Source organism: Mytilus trossulus, chromosome 7, assembly GCF_036588685.1.
Source record: "Mytilus trossulus isolate FHL-02 chromosome 7, PNRI_Mtr1.1.1.hap1, whole genome shotgun sequence".
Lineage (NCBI taxonomy): Eukaryota > Metazoa > Mollusca > Bivalvia > Mytilida > Mytilidae > Mytilus > Mytilus trossulus.
Genome location: NC_086379.1, coordinates 16223134 through 16240955, shown reverse-complemented (window position 1 = coordinate 16240955; position 17822 = coordinate 16223134). Strand labels below are relative to the sequence as shown.

The 17822-nt window shown below is 30.6% G+C and overlaps 1 protein-coding gene across 1 annotated transcript; it reads left to right on the top strand.

Moving 5' to 3' along the window:
- The first annotated feature begins 1326 nt into the window (after positions 1 to 1326).
- LOC134724705 (26S proteasome regulatory subunit 6A-B) lies at positions 1327 to 17423 on the top strand. The gene is made up of 13 exons (XM_063587883.1): positions 1327 to 1399; positions 6718 to 6798; positions 7500 to 7625; positions 8286 to 8393; positions 8768 to 8830; positions 10843 to 10889; positions 12066 to 12156; positions 12568 to 12640; positions 13443 to 13652; positions 13965 to 14071; positions 15264 to 15409; positions 16479 to 16560; positions 17241 to 17423. Exons 1-13 carry the CDS (start codon positions 1358 to 1360, stop codon positions 17349 to 17351), a joined length of 1287 nt encoding a protein of 428 aa, XP_063443953.1. The 5' UTR covers positions 1327 to 1357; the 3' UTR covers positions 17352 to 17423.
- Positions 17424 to 17822: the final 399 nt, after the last annotated feature.

The following is a 17822-nucleotide window of genomic DNA, read 5'->3' as shown; positions in this document are numbered from 1 at the left end:
CCGCCGACGGGACATAATGATTACAATACACAATTGATACATTCTTATTCATAACATATAAACATATAATGAAGATACAATTAAAAAAAAATCCCATGATTATACATATTTTTTTTTACCAATTTAGCTTAAATTCAAATACACCATTATTATTTCATAGTGGTTGTAATGATTACGTTTTTTGGGATAATTATTCAATAGTTTAACTACCTGGACAGAATTTCAAAACAAAGGAAAAAATATCACAGGGAAATATTTTCCTCTGGATAAAAAAAAATACCAACAACTATTGTGACATTTTTTCCACCAGATATAATTTTGCTTTACTTTACATATACTAGTATATACACCCCAGGTTGCTCCGTTGTTTATATAGAGAGAACTAGTGTGGTTGAATAAAATGAAATGATTAAAATGTATTTTTCCATTTGTTTCCTAACAAGTGTGTTCCTATAAACACTGGTATTTTCTTCTTTTTGAAGACAATAAAGACCATGGTCAACAACTTTTCAAAGTATGGCTGAACTGGTAGTATAGCAGGAACTTCCGTGAACCGACTGCTTATTTTTTTTTTATGTGGCGCGAATAGTTGTAAGGGGTCTCACTAATGATCACTAATTAGCGACAAGAAGAATAATTCTAGCGACAAGGAAACATTTTTTTTAAATTAAATATAAAAAAAAATATCATATGTATTTAGTCTTTTTTAATATACAGGAAGAAGTAAATTGATATAGTTGGGTATGATTGATCATTCCTTTCATCTTCAATCAATATGCATAAACATGATAAATATCGAAATATCGTTAAGTGAGGCAATACACTAAATAAAATGATAAAAAATATTCACATTTTAATAATGTTTTCCTCTTGTTTGAATTCAGTTCTTTGTATTTCACAATGTAGCAACTGAATTAGATCTATGTTTCATTTTTTTCTATCAATAATAACTTTCTTGTCGTTACAATTGTTTTCTTTTGCATATTCTTTTAATATTTATTAGGAATAAGTAATTGTAATAAAAAAAAAGTTTTGGTAAATAGTTTCTTGTCGCTTCTTGTCGCTATTATTATTATTCTTTATTCTTATCGCTTCTTGACGCTTCTTGTCGCTAAAATTCTTCTTGTAGCTAATTAGTGAGACCGGTTGTAAGTGGCGATATAGTGACAATGGGGCGACTTGTCATACTTCCCAATATAATTATATTCAATTACACTAAAAAAACTCAAAACCAAAACTGATTCAATTGTCAATTGCAAACTTTTAACAATATTTAAGACAATTAATATATGAAATATTGCAATTTAAAAGAATTTAATATTTTAGTTTCGGATCTGTCACGTGACATTCAGTGAAAATGGCGACGCTCGAAGACAAGGCAATTTGGGACGATGGAGAGGTAATTTAACACAAATATAGCAGAGTTTCACTAAATTAACCATCATTGACACCTGTAAATAGAAACACAGTCACTTTACTTATTCATAAGAGTCAATATATCATGTTATGGAAATGTTTTTGTAGTTTTTAGGGGATTACATTGTACATGAATTTCAATTGTCCTTCGTCATCTTCCACCGGTCACCGAAAATACACTATTTTCACAGGAACGACAAGTTGACCTGTGAAATTTATCATTAAACCTACATTCATACGTTATTGTCCCACTATATAAAGTTCATTGTAATGCAATAAATATTCGAATTTTACATTTTTTTTATACATCATTCATGTCCATGTGTATATTGAATCCATGAAACATCAATTGAAGTAAACAATATTGAACAGCAATATGAATGTCGTGGCATGTGTGCAATAAGAAGGGCACCGGAGTACTGGACCACATTGGGAAGTTCCAAAACAAGAACCAGTGAACAAGCCATTGAAGGACAAAGACTTATAAAACAACAATTAGAAGAACTTCCTCCAAATACAACAGTGGCATTCACAGATGGCTCATGCATGGGAAATCCTGGGCCTTGTGGTGCAGGAGCCATTATATACAATAATGAAGAGGAGGAAACAATACAGTACCCTGTATCAAACAGAGGATCAATACTACTAGCAGAATTAGTAGCCATTAAACTTGTGCTGGAAAAAATAGACAATTATAATTACCGCAATGTTAAACAACTTAACCTATACTCTGACAGTCAATCCGCCATAGGCATTATAACCTTAAATTGGAAATCAGAAAATTATCACAAAACCATACAAGAAATCAAAAACAGGAAAAAAAAATTGGAACAAAAAGGTTTTATTATCAACATCATTTGGACACCGGGGCACTCTGATATAGAGGGAAATGAACAAGCTGACCGTCTGGCAAAAGCAGCAGCAAAAGAGGCAGATAATAGGGAGGAAATGTCTTCAATCACAACAAAACAAGACATCAAACAAGCGGCGAGAACATCAGTCATTAAAAAATGGAAGACACAATGGGAATCTAGTGAGGTTGGGAGAAGATTTTTTAATCATCACCCAGATGCATCAAAAAAAATCAAACTCGACTTCCCATCAAAAAAACACTTCAATATTCTAAACAGTCTCAGATCAGGATACTCCAAACTAAAGGGGTATCAACATTTCATTAACAGACATGTAGAAGACAACAAATGTACTTGCGGAGAAATAGAATCTGTAGAACATTTTTTATTATCTTGTGACAATTACAGTTTGGATAGAGAAAAACTCCGCCAGTCATTATATTTCAAAACCGGAACACTTAATCTAGATCTAGATGAATTACTTAACACCGAAGCCAGTGCAGACATACAATATGCAGTTTCCGAGTTTATAGACGATACTCAAAGATTTGATCATTTGTTTTTATAAATCAGTATCAACAGCGCCTACCTAAATTAAAGTGAAAGTACAAAGAGAAAATACAAACGTGATTAATGTATACAAACGCGCAAGTGACCAAATTACATATGAGAAAATCAGTGTCAAGATGACGCATACTAAAGACTAAGACTATCCATGATATCTCGGCCTATAACAAAATCTGACTATAACAAACTCGGCCTTCCAAAATCGGACTATAACAAACTCGGACTATACCAAACTCGGACTACTAGAGGAATATAAGTATAATGTTGGTTGTTGTTGTTATTGGAAATTAATTTTCAATTCTTAATTTAAAGTGAATTTTTATCTTCAATTTATTAAATAATTTATTTTTGAACATTTTTGAAGGGGATAAAAAAAAATACGTTAACAAGATATATTTAAAAATAAAACACAAAAAAAATCTTTTTGATATTCATATATTGAAAATTTACCACTGATTTGTCTTTGTAGTATTAATTGTAATAATGTCCCTCTTAGAATAAATTGTTATTATATGCATATCTTAATTGATTATGACATCATGCAACGTGTATAGTTGACACCTTTTTAATCACTATAGGTTAAACAAACAACTGGCACATGCACTGTTGACCCCTATATATAGTTGAACCGGCGTTTTGCATTTGCGCCGATCTGCATTTCATTTGCGCCAATTTTTTCTTTCATTTGCGCCGATTTTTTCTTTCATTTGCGCCATATTTTTTTTCAGGTAAATTACAGGTGAAAAGATATAAGAATATGTGGTATGAGTGCCAATGAGACAACTATCTATCCCAGTCATTTTTTCTTTATAATTTATCAACCTCTTCCGTTACCCAGTTGTACAAATGTTATGAATAGTAAATCATAACATGTATATAACTGTTGTCCTCTGCTCACCACGGGGAAGTGGAAGTAGGGTTTCGAGCAGGTTAAATCAATATAAAAGCTATATATTTACATACTTTAAAATCAAGAAGTAAAAACCCAAGATAAAGCACTCTGTTAATGCTAAAATGAAGAATTATGATTCTATTTATAGCATTCAAATCAATAAAAACGGAATACATTCAATTCATAAATCTGTTCTTGTCGAGTCTTTATAGGCAACACATCTAATATTATCCTTTCTTGTGATTTCGTCTCTTCTATATTTGGCATAATTGTAGATAACGAGGTCCATCTTTTCTTTGTCTGGCTTACGTACTGATGCTGGCATTTCTAGAGTTCGCATTTTAACATACGTAACGGCCTGGATTTTCTTGATAACATCAATAAAAGCATATAAGTTGGGCAGCTGCTCAGGAAGTGGTTGGATAGCGTTACATTGTGCATATATATGTACTTAGTTTGTAGGCACATTTGTCACCAGAAGCTGTCAAACGTAAAGCAGTCATCGATTTCATTTGGGGGAAGGAATGGTAACCAGAAAAAATGGGATAGCCCTTTACAAATGTTGTTTAATTTGTCTTTATACTCTGTGCTCAGCCCATTTCAAAGTATTTACTCACCTGTAAGTTACCTGTAAATCCAATTAGGGGAAACAATAAAATCGGCGCAAATGAAAAAATGAAATCGGCGCAAATGAAAGAATGAAAATTTTCAAAATCGGCGCAAATGTCATACGCCCAGTTGAACACCCTGCACCTTTGATCTCTGGTTGGATGTTTGGTCATTGGCAATTATACAATATTTTCATAGAGATTTCTATATACATACACTAATGAAATGCTATGTTTGAAAAAAAAAAAAGGTATCCACTCTGGTTAAATATGGGGTCATTGGCAATCATATAACATCTTCATGTTTCAAGATTTTATTAAATGTAACGCCAAGTTTGTTTTAATTAAACATGTATCAACTTTAAATTTTCAACATAAACACACTATTACAATTGTATAAAGAGTGGTTTCTTCTTCTTTATCATTGCACTTGGTACAGATGAAATTAACGGTCTCTTCACTTTGCATAATAGAGCGATACTCTTTCATTGTAATACCTGAAATGTTACAACATAATTTTAATACCAGAAGTCACTTATACAACTAAAAATTATTTATAATGTAAACCAAAGCTTCTTTTTTAAAAGTTTTGAAAACATTTATACTTTAATGTTTAATGTTTTTGTCATGTTGGTCTTTTGTGGATAGTTGTCTCATTGGCAATCATACCACATCTTCTTTTTTATATTTAAAAAAATACAACAAAAATTCCAAATATTATTAAACCCTTATTAGCATCTTTTATTTTTATAATACTTCAAGTATAGTCGTTGAAATATATAATACACACACATGTATAAAACTGTCAATCAAATTTGTCTTTGTTTATTTACTAATCATAAACACCAAGGATTAAACACAATAAAAACACGAACACACGCCAATCATTAAAATTTCTTTTGTCAATAAACATCATAAATCACAATAATATTTCAAGTATAAGTTAATTACCCTCATTTAAACATATCTAAATCAACTGATGTAGCAAATATTAATCCTTTCTATATATACGATCTTTTTTTTTCAAAAATATTCATTATAATCTCATAAATTCGTATATAATTTTAATATATAAGAATTTTTTTTATAACAGTACAAAAAAACAATCTTCTAATCGTAGTCCGAGTTGGTTCAATATATTTCTGCATATGAATAATGGTAGGCCGAGTTTGTTATAGTCCGAGTTAGTTATAGTCCGATTTTGTTATAGTCCGACTTTGTTTAGGCAGAGTTATCCAGCAGCGTGTATATTTACCAGTAGTCAGTACAGGCTCTGTATCTGCATGTTCATACCTGCCAACTTTTGTAAATGCCCATGGGGGTTTTAGCGAGCGACAAAAATTTCCAAAGTTTAAAATTCTTTGCGACTTCTATTTTGCGCGTGCTGTTTTGTAGTCTAGAAATAGTGTCATATTTGCATGTTAAAACAATCTTGAGAGAAAACTTTTTTGATTGGCTGATTAATTTGATCATGAGAAACCCACAATTTGATTGGCTGAACACGATTTTCCTCAATTATACACAGTTCAAAATCAGGAACAACAATATTTTTCGTGTAGATTTTCACCAAATCGTGTTTTAGAGGGTTTTTCAGGAACACGATCGTGCAATCGTGACAAAGGGTCAAAATCGTGTAGTACACGCCTAAATCGTGAAAGTTGGCAGGTATGCATGTTAGTTACACAGAGTCAGAGGCTAGAACAGGATCGGATCACAGATATATGCGTGCACTGGAGGAAATACTGGTTGGTATGTCCAAAGTGTTGAAAGGCAGCTGTGAAACCCTCAACAAGAAATATTTTGATAAATTATGTTTTAACAAAAATTATTTACATAAATTTATTTTAAAAACATTTACCAGGCATGCGCCGGAAAGTAAACATCAGTACGTTGATGGTTTTCTGTTACAAAAGAAGAAGAAGAACTGTCTTTTGCCAATTATGTCATGACTGCTGCCACTGTTCTGTTTGAGAAAATCCCTCCTTCAAAGGAGCACTTCAAACGATGACGAATAATGTTTATATATATATATATATACATAAAAAGACATACTACGTAGGCCTCATGAGATAAGTGTTGGTTACTGTCACTGCATTAATTTATTTTTGAAAGAAAGGAGTTCTTATGAATATTTTGTTTTGCAGTCTATCAGTTTGAATGATCTGCTATTTTGGGTTTCTTGTCTTTCTACATGTATTTAGTCGGTTAAAGTGCTCACCAGAGTTCATGTTTTCTTATTATGTATATATATGCTGACTCTAAATAAAATTTACTTACTTACTTACTTTTGTATGATGTTCGTGTGTTGAAAATCACTGCCTTGACATGGCGTGATTTCTTATTTATTTATTACAGAAGTTATGGGGTATATTTCTATTTTTAGGAAAGTCTTGGTGAGGAAGTATTAAAGTTGAACACAGATGAAATAGTAACCAGAACAAAACTTCTAGACAATGAAATAAAGGTATGTCTGTTCTTTCCTGCTGCTGATTGATTGGTAAGGTATTCAAGGAATGCAAAATGAACAACTCCATACACACTATGATCTGTTAATACTAAAGAAAAGTTGGTAGTCTTTTGTTAATATAAACCTTTTCTGACATATTCATCTCAGGAAATTTTAATTGAATTCAATAATTTATTGGAAAGAGCACAATAGAGGTGTTATCCAAGTACAGACAATAATATATACTTATATAATTAGAACTTCACAGAATGCTTGCACATATGCAGCATTCTTATATCTGATATGCCTATACAAATTGTTAGACCTTCAGTGTTTGTGTAGACCTGCAGTCAAAAATACTGTAAATTTGGAAAACAAAATATGTGACAGTATTTCTGGTTTTGGTCGTTTTTGCAGTTATAAAATTATAAATCTTGCATTCATTATTTCATCATGTATTATTTTCCTTCAAAAAAGATTATATAATCACATTAATTACATCTAGCATTCTTCCAGTAATCTCATTCACAGTTTATTTCTGTATGTACAGTACATGTATATATCTTATTTGTATTTTAATGCTAATAACCTATGCATGTCACCTGTAAGCTTATAAATTGTAGATGTGTCAAAGACCATCTGAAATGTCTGCTGACAGCATCTATGTATTCATTTTTCTTCATCTTGATTTCATTTACCAATTTTATTTTATATTCTAGATAATGAGGAGTGAAATTCTCCGTATCACCCATGACCTGGCTGCAACTAAAGACAAGATCAAAGAGAACACAGAGAAAATTAAAGTTAACAAAACCCTGCCATATTTAGTTTCTAATGTCATTGAGGTAAAGTAAATGTCAATAAACATAAACATTAAAATATTTATTGAATCCAAATCCAAGTAAAGGGCCCGTTTCCTGTCATATACATATACATATAGTGTTAATTATACAGTAATTAAGTAAATAAATAATTAAATTCAATAAAACGCTGCAGATTATAACTTGTGAACATTAATGAAATTGAAAGCAAACTCAAAAAGATTGTCACATACATGTTTGCAAGATCCCTTTTTATTTTGAGATCACTACTTCAAAGATAGACGTCATAGATTCTGAAAATATACTGATATAAGAGCAGAAAATGGGTTTCCAAATAATAATTCCATTACCTTATATGGAATTGCAACAAAACATTCATACATCTGACAGTGTGTCCAAAATTCTTTCTAACCTAACTGGCAAAATGTCATGCAAAAAGTCATTCGATCAGACAGACATTTTCAGATTTTTTAGTTGAAAATGAAGTAGAAACAGATCAAATTTCATTTTCGGTCAGACAAATCCTCAAACAGACTGCATACATAGTCATGTATAGTGAGAGGAGAATCTCCATGGAGTTTGAGGTAATTGCTTTCAAGTCACAAAAAATAAACTAGTTATGGCAGAAAAAAGGATTTTCCAGATAATAACCCAAAACTTTCCATTGTTGTATGTCTCTTACAGTTATTAGATATGGACCCAGTTGAGAGTGCAGAAGAAGATGGTGCCAATATTGATTTAGATGCCCAAAGAAAAGGAAAATGTGCAGTCATTAAAACTTCTACAAGACAGGTATGTAGTAAATATATAAATGTTCTTTTAATTGTCATACAATAGAAGCAATATGATGGTAAAGCTATATTATTTCATTGTATATTTGTTTAATTACTTGGATAAAGCTCAAATACCAGATTTATAGTTTCCTTATGAAATGCTTTTTACAGTGAATGGACATTTTTTAACTATTTTGGAGGGACGAAAAGATATTTTATACAAATGCATACCATATAAAACTAAATACAGTATTTATATTCTAGAATTGGTCATGAAATTTTGAAGCAAAATCCAACAGCTTGTAGAAGTTGATATTGAAATATTTTCTTTTGACATACTATAAGATTTTGTGTCCTTTCACTTATACATTTATCATCTTCAATACATTTCAGACATACTTTTTACCTGTAATTGGATTGGTTGACCCAGAAAAATTGAATCCAGGTGATTTAGTGGTAAGAAAAAACATTACATTGTTAAGTTTTTATAAACGGTTAAACTTCTTCAACATAGGCTTGCATTACATGTAGCCCTTTCAAATAGCTTCTTCATGTTGAAGGAAATAGCATCTGACAAAAATTTAGATTTTTTGGGGAAGACGGCTTCAAGCCGTCAATCCCCAATGGAGTTGACCAGAGTGACATTCCCTCACATCATTCATTTTGTTTTTATAGTGTGGAAAACCCCCCAAAAAATCTTACTGAGAATGATGAGATGGGGAGACACAAATGAATAAATTGACTTTAAACACTTTTTTACACATTTCCCTTCTGTTTCTCTCGAAATTATCGTATAATGAGCTCTCCTTTACACTATTTACGTTTCTTTTACAATCAGGAAAAATAAGATGACGAGATATTCTAAATATATCCAACCTACATTATATTTTATAGTGACGTCATTGTTGGAATGCCACACTACGCATAAGCAGGGATATCCTTCACTGGTTATTTAAATCATTCTCAAAGATTGTGCACTTATTAAAAAATAGTATTTGTTAAATTTAAACATAATGTTTGCTGTAGATGATTCCAACATCAACATGCAATACTTTAATTTGTAGGTCAACAACTTTCAAAGTAAACAGGAAGTCCGTGGGGTTACATGAGATCGGGGAGAGAAACGATCTTTTCCATTTTTTTCTGTAAAACTCTGTTTTGAGAATCTTCCTCCAATTCAGGAGCACCTCAATTTATGAGCTAATTATCCACTAAAAAAAACACTTAAAATGTGACTTTTAGTATATGATAAGTAGTCTTCCATTAAAACTAAATTTTGTGTACCAACATAATCATTGTAATAGTTACAAAAAAATTACAAATGTTGCATTTTGTAGTTTAAACCTATTTATTCATGAAATTTTACAAATATTTCAAAATGTAGGATTTGGAAACAAGCTTCACACAGTTTACATCAATCATATTGTTATTTTTATTAGTACCTGTATCCCTGTGATGAGAGATGTAACTGGGAACTTTATCAATGGAAATTTAAAACTGAATAGATTTTTCAGTCCTAACTTTCTTAAGAAAAAAATTAAAAATCTTAAGAGTACTGTCACAAAAAATGGAAAATGGCCCTAGCCTGCAGTTCAGTCGTACACTATTAAGATTTCAAAAATAATTGTAGTTGATGTTAAATGACAGAATTCAACTAGTTGAATTTTAGATAATTAACTATCAACTTTAATTGAATGTTTAGATTTAGAAGATGCAGATATCTTCCATTTGTCTAAATTGAATCCTAAACTAAAGAAACGAAATTACATTAAACAACAATTGATTCCAATAGTGTCAACCTTCCACATATTCTAGCTGTTCCTTTTTTTCATTCTTTATATGAAGACTTTCAAAAGATAATCCCCCTCCAAAAAAATAAATGAAATAGAAACAAGGGCCGTCATTCCCCTCAGAGCTATTCAGCTCTTTGATTTTGGTATACTTTTGTTATTTTACTAATATTGAATGGAGTTATATTGTATTTTTTTTTCACTTAATAAATATTAAAGCTATACCGTCTATCTTCTGCAAACAGCATTTTTCGAGATAAATCTGTTTCAAAGAAAAATAAAAGTTCAATGTAAAATCTGCTTTAATCACTTTCCAAATAAGTTTAAATTATTGTAAATTCAGAAATTATTGCGATGTTCTTATTATTGCGAAAAATGCAACAGGGTCATAATTGCAATAATTTAAACTCGCATTTATTCATTTTTTATATGAATGAAACAGGATTTTTAACAATATCGCAAAAATTGAAAATCACATTTTAGTCTAAAATGACAAAATCGCAATAATAAATGTATGCAATAATTTCTGAATTTACAGTAGCCATGAAAAAATTAGGTATTTTACCTCATAATAAAAAAATTGTATTAACTTTTGTTATTTATATATACATGGGGCTTAAAAACCTTCCCAATACCAAACATGTACATTGACATTTTATTTATTGTAAATCATTTCAGGGTGTAAACAAAGATTCATATTTAATTCTGGAGACCCTTCCACAAGAGTAAGTATAATTACTATAATAGATTTATTTATATAGAAAAATGGTTAATTAGTTTTGATCAATACACACATACTCAGTTGTTGTAGTGAAAGATTGGATATCAAGTAGTTGGATTTGTTACATAAATAAAACATATTATTTAATTTCTGTGCACATAATACACATGATATTTATGTTTCTGGACTAACAGTAATCAGGTATTTTCATGTTTTGAAAGTAAACAGAGGTTTCCCCTGGGTCAATTATTTTTTTCGCCACCTCTTTCGCCAAAACAATATATTTTTCGCCACTTTATTATTTTTTTCGCCAAGTCACACAAATGTATTTTTCTTTTAAAATTTTCCTTTTTTTTCCAGACCCCCCTTAAATAAGAAGTGGTTTTCACAACAAAACGAAGCATCTTATTACATGGAATTTATCCCTCGTGTAAGGTGTAATCATTACAATGAAGGGTTACTCTCATGCCATCCTTTTTGCATAGATCTCTTCATAATGACAGTTTTCTTTTCTAGACCAACGTATTAAAACTACATATGCTTGAAACACGTGTCTCACTGAAACGACTTTGAAGTAACCACTCAAATAAATGATCTATATGAAAGTTAAATGATATAGTTTTAAATCAGAGACTTTTCTCGCTTTTGAACATTTTTCGTCATAACAACAATTTTCTTTTCTTGACTATGATCATTAAAAGAAGAAGAGGAAGCGTAAAAACTTTGCTTCAAACACGTGCGTCGTAAAGTGGTCCCTTCTGTGACATGTTACAGAAGCCATTTAACAATATCATTTTTTCATATCATACAATCAACACCTTTATTAATTAATCCTTTAATGTCGATATCTATGAATGCAATCAGCTGATTATTGATTTTCTGTCAAAATCTTAACGAGTTCAAGGTGAAGTCAGAGTATTGCCTAATAGGTAAAGTCAGAGAAACCCGAAAAAAGTAAATAAACAAGATGGCTGAAAATAAATCATTATATATATATTCTTTCGCCAATGACGAATTTTAATCGCCACAATTATTATTTTTTCGCAAATTGGGAAAATGGCGACCGCCAGCGGAAACCCTGATGATATTGCTATAACTAAAATATCCTTGTTAAAAGTCATTTTCAATTCTGATATGGTGAAAATTTGTATGAATAAGTTGAATTGTGTTTTCTAATTAGATTTGATTCTCGGGTGAAAGCTATGGAAGTAGACGAGCGACCAACAGAACAATATTCAGATATTGGTGGTTTAGATAAACAGATTCAAGAAGTAAGTTTCACTTTATAAGATGTTGACAGTTACTGAAAAATATATCCGAAAATACTGCCACATTTTTCAAATAAATCTCCTTACTGATTTTAAGAAGACCTTAAGATGCAAATAGTATATTGTGAGATCAGAAAAATAATTTAATATCAAATTCTTTAGGAAAGTTTTAACCATAGCTTGTGATAAAGATATCATACAATTCTGTCCAAGACATCAAAAACACACTTTATAGATACAAGTAGAATTTAAACATATTAAATAACCATTGAATGAATAAACTGATTTAATGTTTTTATTTGATAGGCTCCTAGGTTCCATCCGAAAAACTTATTGATATCTGCCAATTTACTTCAGAATTACCTTTACACGTTTATACACAGTATTAATTTTGGATGATTATATATTTGTTAGTTAATAGAAGCAGTTGTATTACCTATGACACACAGAGAAAGGTTCGAGGCATTAGGAATTCAACCACCTAAAGGTTAGTCAATTAGTTGGAAGAAATACTGTATAGTAAGCTATAAAAACTATATAAATTTTAAACAATTAAAACCTAAGGAATGATTTATTGTTTAAACAATTTAACAGAAAACAAATATGGAAGAAAATAACCAACACCAACCATTTAGTTATAGGCTTCTGACTTTGGATATGCCCATAAAAAATGTAGCTGAGTTGGAAACTCTTGTGAACCCTCCTAATCTGGTACAAATGTGCAACAGCACAATATAAGAACAAAGTCTACAAATCCGTTGAAAAAGGTTTTACTCATTAGATCAACACTTGTCACACAAAAAAAGAAAAGAAACACAAAGTATTTATCTCAGAGTAATCACAGTTACTTTAAGCTAGTGCAAAGATTGATAAAAAATGACATTTATTACATTTCAATTCAGTTATTTAAAAGCCTTTCTTGTTCTGAAATTCAACATACCATGAATTGCATATATACAAAACGCACTTGTTCCCAGAAGTTTGTAAGTGTGAAATCAGGTACTTCTGATCTGAGAAACATGCAAAAAAAAATCCTATTCAACTATAAGTCATACAATTATTGTGTCTCAAAAGTTCTACTTGGTTTAAAAGTTTCAACTATTTAGTTTAAATATGTACTAATTTTATATGTTTTACTAGCTAAACTTGAATTATTGGTTCTTGACCTAAATAAACCAAGTTTTCCCAGAATAATATATTAATCAGTACACATCAAAAAGATTTAGTTTGTGAGCTGAACATTGCTCTGCTCATGTAGTTCCCTTAGAATTTACTTATTTCTATTGTAGGTGTTCTACTATATGGAGCCCCTGGTACAGGAAAAACGTTGCTAGCCAGAGCCTGTGCTGCACAGACCAAATCCACTTTTTTAAAATTAGCTGGTCCACAGTTAGTACAGATGTTTATTGGTGATGGAGCTAAACTTGTCAGAGATGCATTTGCTTTGGCAAAAGAAAAACAGCCAGCAATTATATTTATTGATGAATTGGACGCTATAGGTTTGTAAATTTTGATCATGATAAACTGATATTATTTTTTTTTAAGTTATCCAATTGGTAAGGACAAAAAAATAACAATGATATCTCGAAATTGCAGTTTTGCCTTCAATCTAGTTATTTTATTAGAAGAAATTGAGATCTTTATCTTCTTTGCTTCAATGCTTGACTGTATCGATTTCTGTCCTAAGGTTTATCAGTATTGCTCTTAATTGATAGATACAAAGTGATTTAATTTAAAGTAAAGCTTCACTCTTACATGCTGGTACAAGTCTGTTTGATTCCGAGACTCATTAAGTATTTTTTTCTTGATAGGTACAAAGCGTTTTGATTCTGAGAAAGCTGGTGACAGAGAAGTCCAGAGAACTATGTTAGAATTACTTAATCAAATGGATGGTTTCATGCCCAATTCCCAAATAAAGGTTTGTATGTACACATTATAGGTAGTTGTATATGTTAAGAAATATGATTTCACAATTATTTTGCCTTTAATAACATATGACATCATGATAAAAATTTAAAAAGATGCTTATTTTTGTTGTAAAAGATTTTTGATAACAAACATCTTCAACATATTATTCATTTATTCACGAAAGTGATGTCACCTAGAGTGTAAAATAAACTATTTATTAATTTTTCAAGGTTTTAAATATACTCACCATTTATCTTTCTCTTCCATCATATATATTTTTAAAGTTACCTCCCATTGTTCAAAGTGAAGGGAAAAAAATTAAACTAAATAGAATCATTAAAAATACTTGAAAACTATTTAATGTTATAATATTTTATTGTAAAAAAAATTACAATCACAAAAAAATACCTTTTTCCAGTTGGCAGACAGAATCTTTAAATAGTATGTGCTTCTGTCTAGAGGGAAAAAAAAGTTTTAATCAATTCTAAATTTCAAATATAAAGTAGAATCCGTATTCATATGATCTGACAGTATTATCAGTGGCCATCATGACATCATTCTTGGCCTTGTTATATATCACAATACCAGGGTGTATGTTCTACTATCAATGCAGTTTGTTTTAAGAACCATTCTAATGCAATTAGTTTAAAACGATAATTTTCATTGGACGTTGACAAATATTTTGAGGAGGTTAGATTCCACATTCTACCAGTACATAACTAAGAAAGCCACCATTTTGAATTCCGATTTTTTTGGGGTATGTAATTTCTCAAAAAATAAACAAGATAATTACATTTTGAGCCTCAATATCTTCTTTTTGTCAATATTGAAACCATTCTGAAGCGTATGAAAAGTAAAAATACCTTTAGTATTCATGTTTGACATCTAGAGTATACATATGACATTGTTTAGATGCTAAAGACGATGCAACAGTTTCATGGACTTTTTCATTTATGCCATTTTTAAGCCAAAATATTTATTAAATGACATTTGTTTTAATATGTGGCATTTGTAAAACTTGATTTTACTGTCGCAAATATCTGTTTACCTAACTCCGCGTCACTAGGTAAACTCAATTTGCGATAGTAAAATCTACGTTTTAAGAAGGCCAAGCTTAAAATGCAATACAATTATCTCCTAATTTTAATGCTGTTATACATATAGATACCACAAAATTTAAACTTGATTTGTAATTTTTGCAGGTAATAGCAGCCACAAACAGAGTAGATATTTTAGATCCAGCTTTACTGAGATCTGGGAGGTTAGATAGAAAGATAGAATTTCCACATCCCAATGAAGAAGCTAGAGCTAGAATATTACAGATTCACTCAAGGAAAATGAATGTCAGGTATGTTAATATATTAAAATACAACAATTTATATAATATTTAATTGATGATCAAGGGTTGCAAAATATTACATACATATTCAGAACAATAGTATGATAGTGTTTTAAAAATGAAATTTTCCTTCATTTGACTTTATCAACAGGCTAGATTTTTGATATTCTAGCTCACAAGGAGGACACATGATGACCTTACCTGTACCTATAAAATTTAATTAAAAGGTCAATAAACAGTTTACAATGATGAGTAAATGCTCAATATAAGTCAAATCGTTTTGATGTATTAATATTCATTAAGGATGGTCTTTTCAAATAACAATAAAAACAAATTACAGAAAATATAAGATCAAGGCACACTGTCTAAACAATTTGGCATTTGAATGTAGGTAGAGCCTGGTTCTAAAGGCCTTCCCTAAACTGTTCTTGGCAATGATGTAGAATGGTAGGAAAATTCACAAAGTAACAGTCAATACATGTTTGTTGAAGCTATGAATCTAGTGTGATATTGACAATTTGAAAAAAAGAATACAACTTTTAAGACACCTCAAAAGTACCAAAATTGTGTGTAAAAAAATCCAGATCCTTGATATCAACCGTCATAATTTGAAAAAAATCTGTTAACCTGTTTAGTGGTAATTGCCCCATAAATATCTTTTTAATATAAGTCGATGTGACATGAGTGCCAATGAGACCACCTACATCAAAGTCACAATTGTAAAGGCAAATGCAGTTTTGGGGCTTATATGGTAACAAAGAAATAGAAGTTATGTTAAAAGTGTCAATAGCAAAGATTATCTATGAAATATGAGAAAAATATCAAATGATTGAAAAATTTCTTGTTAATTAAACCGAAATTGAGAATGGAAATGGTGAACAAATCAAAGAGAAAACAACCCGACCAAAGAGCAGATAACAGCGAAAGGTCACCAATGGGTCTTCAATGCAGCGAGAAAATCCCAAACCCAGAGATGTAGTTTTTGTGTAGGTATAAATAGTTCAAGTTTGGAAGACATGTTTATGGAAGCACATTTCATGTTTTTAAATATGTATAATTATTTTTGTTTTGATTTTAGTAAAGATACTAATTTTGAAGAATTGGCCAGATGTACAGATGATTTCAATGGAGCCCAGTTAAAGGCAGTGTGTGTAGAGGCTGTAAGTTAATCTATGCATCTTTAATTAAAACTTCACTTTACTTTTGTTTATATTAAGCTCACCTGGTCTGTTAGGTTCTATAAGTAAGCTATTTTCATCATGTTATCTGAATTAACTTGACCAATTTTAAACCAAATTTAAAGGGAATAATATATGGAAGGTCTTGAAAGAAATTCTGCTATTTATTAATAAAGTGACCTTTAAACATATTGCTCAGTGCATGCATGCATTTTTGAAAGTATGTTACTCTGACATATATCTCATACGATAGAAAATCTTTATTTCTATATAATTTTAACACCTAATAAAAGGAGTAGAGCCCAAAAAATTGGAAATATTATATTTATGATTAAAATTATGTATATTCAATAAAAGCAACAGTAGTATACCGCTGTTCGAAAGTCATAAATCGATTGAGAGAAAACAAATTCAGGTTACAATTTTTTAAAAACTGAGGGATACACATCAAATGCGAACTGTAAGATAACAAATGCCATTTTCCTTACTTGGTACTGGACATTTCAACATAGTCCTTTCACTTTCATAACTTGTATATTTATTATAGAAAGCAGGACTCAGCCAACTTTGTAATAAAAGAATACCTATGTGTTTATACTAATTGAAAGTCAAATAAGGAAAACCTATAAATTCTAATTCACTATTTTTTTCTTTAATTTCAGGGTATGATTGCCTTAAGAAGGGGAGCTACGGAGTTACAGCATGAAGACTATATGGATGCTATCATAGAAGTGCAAGCCAAAAAGAAGGCTAACTTACAATATTATGCTTAAATCTCATTGTGGAATCTCATCATCATAGTTGTTAAAATGTTGAATGGACAAAATAAAGTGAAATATAGATCATTTCTTAATTTGAGGACCAGCTGGAGTAGAGATGTTTGATTTGCTGAATCAATAAATTTGATAAGATGTTGTGAAAAAGAATAGACAATTTGCCTGTCTGTCTGTCCAAAATACAATTCCCCTTGACCCTTTAACAGAGACCTTGCATGCTATGTAGGATTTTTTTTAATCTCTGACATTGATATGCCGTCAGTTGTTTTGAACATTTTTAGAAAAAAATTCTAGAACTTAACCATCACTCCTAGTTAGTAATAGGTTGAAAGTAGAAACTGTAAACATATGTTCAGTGATTGAAAATTTATGAAAATTTCAATACAGTTAAATCATTGGATGTCTTCTTAAGGAGTTATTGTCTGTCCAAAATACAATTCCCCTTGACCCTTTAACAGAGACCTTGCA

Bases quoted from the DNA above. Each gene is read 5' to 3' on its own strand.
- LOC134724705 (XM_063587883.1), top strand. From the start codon at position 1,358: ATGGCGACGCTCGAAGACAAGGCAATTTGGGACGATGGAGAG. The intron at 10,890-12,065 runs GTAAGTATAATT...TTTTCTAATTAG, and splicing joins CTGGAGACCCTTCCACAAGA to ATTTGATTCTCGGGTGAAAG. The intron at 14,072-15,263 runs GTTTGTATGTAC...TAATTTTTGCAG, and splicing joins TGCCCAATTCCCAAATAAAG to GTAATAGCAGCCACAAACAG.